The sequence below is a fragment of the Carlito syrichta genome, unplaced genomic scaffold (assembly GCF_000164805.1).
Source record: "Carlito syrichta isolate Samal-C Ts95f unplaced genomic scaffold, Tarsius_syrichta-2.0.1 Scaffold126806, whole genome shotgun sequence".
NCBI lineage: Eukaryota > Metazoa > Chordata > Mammalia > Primates > Tarsiidae > Carlito > Carlito syrichta.
Genome location: NW_007070902.1, coordinates 151,309 through 156,320, shown reverse-complemented (window position 1 = coordinate 156,320; position 5,012 = coordinate 151,309). Strand labels below are relative to the sequence as shown.

The 5,012-nt window shown below is 47.7% G+C and overlaps 1 protein-coding gene across 4 annotated transcripts in view; it reads left to right on the top strand.

Annotated features, from left to right (window-relative positions):
• Positions 1 to 403: 403 nt before the first annotated feature.
• The window catches only part of ATP6V0A1 (ATPase H+ transporting V0 subunit a1), a 78,892-nt gene continuing 74,283 nt past the window's right edge, over positions 404 to 5,012 (top strand). For 3 of the 4 annotated variants that reach the window (XM_008048830.2, XM_021707910.1, XM_021707909.1), the window contains exons 1-2: positions 404 to 538; positions 2,715 to 2,877. In XM_008048830.2, coding sequence (XP_008047021.1) covers positions 2,761 to 2,877 — 117 coding nt within the window. In that variant the 5' untranslated portion in view covers positions 404 to 538; positions 2,715 to 2,760. The remainder of the gene's footprint in view (positions 539 to 2,714; positions 2,878 to 5,012) is intronic. The other variant, XM_008048833.2, reaches the window with a different exon arrangement.

Sequence of the window (5,012 nt, the reverse complement as noted above, 5' to 3'; positions counted from 1 at the left end):
ACCGAATGCTCTTTCAAGCTCCCTCCAGTTCCAGGTCATTTCATAAGGATGCGTCCCCTTCCTCCATGCTGTTTTCCTCCAGGAGAAAAAGCTGGGAATTCTTTGTTTTATATTATTTTTTAAATCCACATTCATATCAACATAAATTCTTTGACTATAAAAATAAAGAGAGCCGACACAACCTTGCCCCAAGGATAAGGCTTCGAAACGGGAGTCAGAAACGCAGGCACCGAGCGCGTCCAGCACCTGCACCTCCAGCCCCGCCCCCTCGTCCTTCCCGGTCGGAGCCACGCCCAGGAACCAAGATGGCGACAGCGCGCCGGGTCTCGCCCGCGCCCCTCGTGACTCCGCAATGCGACAGCCCCGGCGAGGCCGCACCCCATTGGCCGGCTGCGATGAGGTCATTGTGAGGGCGGGGCCTGTGGCGGCGCGGGGGCGGGGCTCTGCGGACGCACGCACGTCGAGGCGCTGCTGCCCGGAGCCGCGGCGGCTGTGGGCTTGGCTGAGGTGGCTGCTGTGGTGGCGGCGGCGGCGGGAGGTGAGCGGGGGGCTGTAGGTACAGAGACAGGGAATGACCTTCGAGGGACGCAGGAAATCCTCCTAATAGCCTCCCTCGATTGTCAAAGGAATGAGCAGGGCTCTTAAAAATCCGGGAGAAAAATGGGGGTTCACCCCCTCCTAGGGCACCCCACTGGCCAGAGGAACCGGAGGCTCGCTGCCCCTTGGAGGCCCCGATTCCTTATTCCCATTTAAGGGACAATCTGAAGAACCGAAGGTTACTGGATTTATTTGGGGGCTAAAGGGGCTCTCAATTTGGGGATCCCCCTCTCTTCCCACCCCTGGAGGTAGATGTGCTGGGATCCCAGAGTGTCCCTGCTTCTCGCGGGGTGGACGGGAAATGAAGCAGGTGAATGCCTTATTAGGAGGCGAGGACTGGATGACAGTAGTGGGATTCCTCCAGGCAGGACGCGGGGGCGCTGTCTTTGGACTCATCTTTTGCAGAATGGCTGTTTCTTCGTGTTTTGTGACACTCACCCCCGCCCCCGAACTGCTTTGGCCTAGTTAGTTGTCTGTTTGGCCCCAGCGGTGTAGAGATATTCTAGGGAGACTTGTGATCGTTAAAGAACAAGAGGAGGCTGTCATGGTTGGCAGCCTCTGAACTGTGCTGAATAGGCATCATTTTATGTGTTTAGAGGTTGTGGGATCTTGTGGAAGGGTGGTGCCGGTAACAGCTGATTTGGATGATTCAGGGTTACAAAATCCTAAAGTCAGCCTACATAATCTCTTAAGAAATCCTTACCTATATCTGAGCGTGTTGTTTTGCTGCCTTGAACATCAAATGCATGTCGTTCAGATTTCTCAAAATGTCTCCCAGCCTTCCACAAGAATAAATGATCCTTTGGTATCAGACTCACCTATCAATACTGAATATGGATGCCCTTATGGCACTAAAAATCCTGTATGTTTTGCTGAGTTTAGAGACTGGACAGTCTGTGCCTTACATCAGCTGATTGAAGATAAATAATTGCAGTTTCAGGACCACTGATAGCGCCAATTGTCTCTCCTGCCCGGCAACAGTAAGACAGCCCTAAAACGAAACCTTTATTGGCTCATGCTCGAGGAGATTTGACAGATGGAAGAATGTAATTAGTCTTGAAGGTGGGGGATGAGATGCCGAAAGCTGCAGAGGTGGAAGGCTTATTGTCTGTGGCTTGATAAAACTGCTTTGTCATTAACAATGTGTTCCTGTCATGCTTCATTTGAAATTGAGCTTAATTTGCAAGCTGCTTCCTTTTTTTTCAGATGATGGTTATTTGTTTGGATTCCTTAAGGGGGGAATGGTGTTTTTGAGGAGTCTGGAGGGTTCAACCCTTTAATGTAGCCATGGCTTTAGGATAGTGCTGCAACTTGGGGCTGTTAAAATGGGCATTTCAACTGAAAGTAGGAAACTAGTCACAAGACAGACATTTTTTTTTTTTTTTTTTTGAGTTGGAGTCTCACTCGGTTGCCCAGATTGGAGTGCAGTGGCCGCTCCCGGCCACCGCAGCCTCACCTGCTGGGCTCCAGCGATCCTTCCGCTTCAGCCTTCCGAGTAGCCGGAATTACAAGCATGCGCTACCACGCCCAGCTGATTATTTAATTTTATTGTAGAGATGAGGTCTCGCTGCCCAGGTGGGTCTCGAACCCGCGGGCTCATGCAATCCACTCACCTCAGCCTCCCAAAGGCACGGGATTATAGGATGAGCCACCGAGTCCGGCTAAGACAGACATTTTTTATGGGAGGGTAACCAAGGTCTCTTCTGTTTGTTTTCTGCGCTAGCAAAAAAAAGTTGAGAAATGTGAATGTGAATGTCATTGCTTCATAATATTGTGTCAGGCCTATTTAAAGAGCTATTTGGGGTTCCCAGTTCCTGTCTTTAATCTGGATACATTCTTATGTATTGACTTGCCCAAAATATTGTCATTTGATCCTGATGTTGATGGCAAAGGAAGTGACTTTTCATCTGACACTCTGCTGGACAGGATTCAGTAACTACCTTTGCAATTCCTCCTTTCCGTTGTTCTCGGCAGGATGTCAAAACAGTTGTTACAGACCTGTCAGCATGGGGTGGAAGAAATGAAAATGCAAAATGAAAGAGGCTTACTGGATGTTACTTGCTTATATAGCCCTCTTGGTCATTTTCAAAGTCATGACATTTTCTCTTTTGCCTCAGGTTGGAGAGAATTTGGAGTACTTGTTGACTGGTACCTTCTGCCACCATGGGGGAGCTTTTCCGGAGTGAGGAGATGACACTGGCCCAGCTTTTCCTACAGTCAGAAGCTGCTTATTGTTGCGTCAGTGAATTAGGAGAACTCGGGAAGGTTCAGTTTCGTGATGTAAGTAGTTGTGAGCTGCTTCTTGTTCCTGCTGAACTCTGTTTTTCCTGTCATAGCCAATTGTCTTATGATGACTGTTTTGTTTTTTATTTGCAAAAATAACATTACAGCATGGGCTTTCTATTGGTAGAGTATACATTTTGAGTGTCTTTCTAGAGGTGAGAATGTTTTATGTCAGTCCTTCCATGCTTTTTCTAGTTTTCCCTTTGAGAACCATCCTAAGCATTGTCCAGGTAATTGCTTGGGATGCAGGGAGAGGATACTAGACTAACCCATGCAAGGCTTCCACTTTGCTTTGGGCTCTTTAATGCCCATCACAGGATAGTTTTAAAAATTTTGGGGGGCCGGGCACAGTGGCTCATGCCTGTGATCTACCACTTCGGGAGGCCGAGGTGTGAGGATCACTTGAGTCCAGGAGTTCGAGACCAGCATGGGAAACATATCAAGACCTCATCTTTACAAAAATTTAAAAATTAACCGGATGTGGTGGTCCCAGCTACTTGGGAGGCTGAAACAGAAGGATGGCCTGAGCCCAGGAAGTCGAGGCTGCAGTGAGCCATTATTGCACCACTGTACTCCAGACTGGATGACAGAGTGAGACTCCCAACTCAAAAAAAGAAAAAATTGTAGTTCTTCCTAACAATAGGCCTTTTTTTTGTTGTTGTTGTGGAGTCAGAGTCTCACTCTTGCCCAGGCTGGAGTGCAGTGGCACACTCAGCTACCACGCCCAGCTTATATTTTTTGATTTATTGTAGAGTGCAGTGGCACACTCACAGCCACTGCAACTTCAACCTCAGTCTTCCACGTAGCTGGAACTATAGGTGTGCACTACCATGCCCAGCTTATATTTTTTGATTTATTGTAAGTTGCCTCGAACCCCTGAACTCAGGCAATCCTCTTGCCTTGGCCTCCCAAAGTGCTGGGATTACAGACTTGAGCCACTGCGCCTGGCCTAAGGCCTTTTTTTAATAAACAAAATCTGAGGTATCAAGCTATAGGTATAAAGCATACCAGTCAGCAAAATATTCATTATTTATAGCATTGTGTCTGGCACTTGGAGAAGGTATCAAAATAAAATGGACAGTCTAAAAGTAAAACAGTGTGTACTATGGGACTTATAATCTGATCAGGAAGGCATGGTGTATGCTGCTAAAAGGAGGGGGCAGTTAACAATTCAGCAGTTCCTGACTCAGTCAGATCCTCCTCTTAGACTATCTGGAAACTTCATATGACTATCTTTCATAGCATTCATTGTGGTGGTGATTTTATCTTATTCTACCTTCATCATCAGTGTGAGTAGTTGATCAAAGTCTCTCTCTTCCACTGTAATCTAAGCACCTCATTTTCGTTTGCTTTTTATTGTATCCTTAGTGCCCACATACAAGTGGTACTCAGTATTTGTTGGAATGAATGGGTGAATGAAAGGAGAGTGGCTAGAAAAGAGCGGGATTAAACACTGTAGTCTTCCTGGAATTGGCAAGCTTTCAGGAAGTTCTCAGTCGGAACTGAAGTTACACAAGTGTAATCCAGTGACGTGGTTTTTTTGAGTCAGAGTCTCACTCTGTCACCCAGGCTGAAGTACAGTGGCATGCTCACAGCCACGGCAGCCTCAACCTGCTGGGCTCAGGCAATCCTTCCACCTCAGCCTTCCAAGTAGCCAGAACTACAGGCGTGCGCTACCATGCCTGGCTAATTTTTGATTTATTATAGGGATGAGGTCTTGCCAAGTTGCTCAGACTGGGCTCAAACCCGTGGGCTCAGGCATTCCTCTCACCTCGGCCTCCCAAAGTGCTGGGATTATAAGTGTGAGCCACTGGGCCCAGCCAGTGATGTGGTCTTATTCCTTGCTCTGTTTGTCTATTTTGTACCATTTCTCTCCAGCTTCCTCCCCCACAGATTCTTTTTTTTTCTAAAGACTCATCGTTGTCTCCCACTGACCCCTCTTGTGTCTTCCCCACCCCCGCTATGGGTGTCAGGGTTCCCCAGATTCTCTTCTTTGCTCTCTCTGAGAGCACTTCCCCATACCCACATCTTCCTGTACCACCCCTTTTGGGGATCTCGTCTACCTCAAATCTTTCTTTTTTTTTTTTTTTAAGTTGGAGTCTCACTGTCGCCCAGACTGGAGTGCAGGGGCC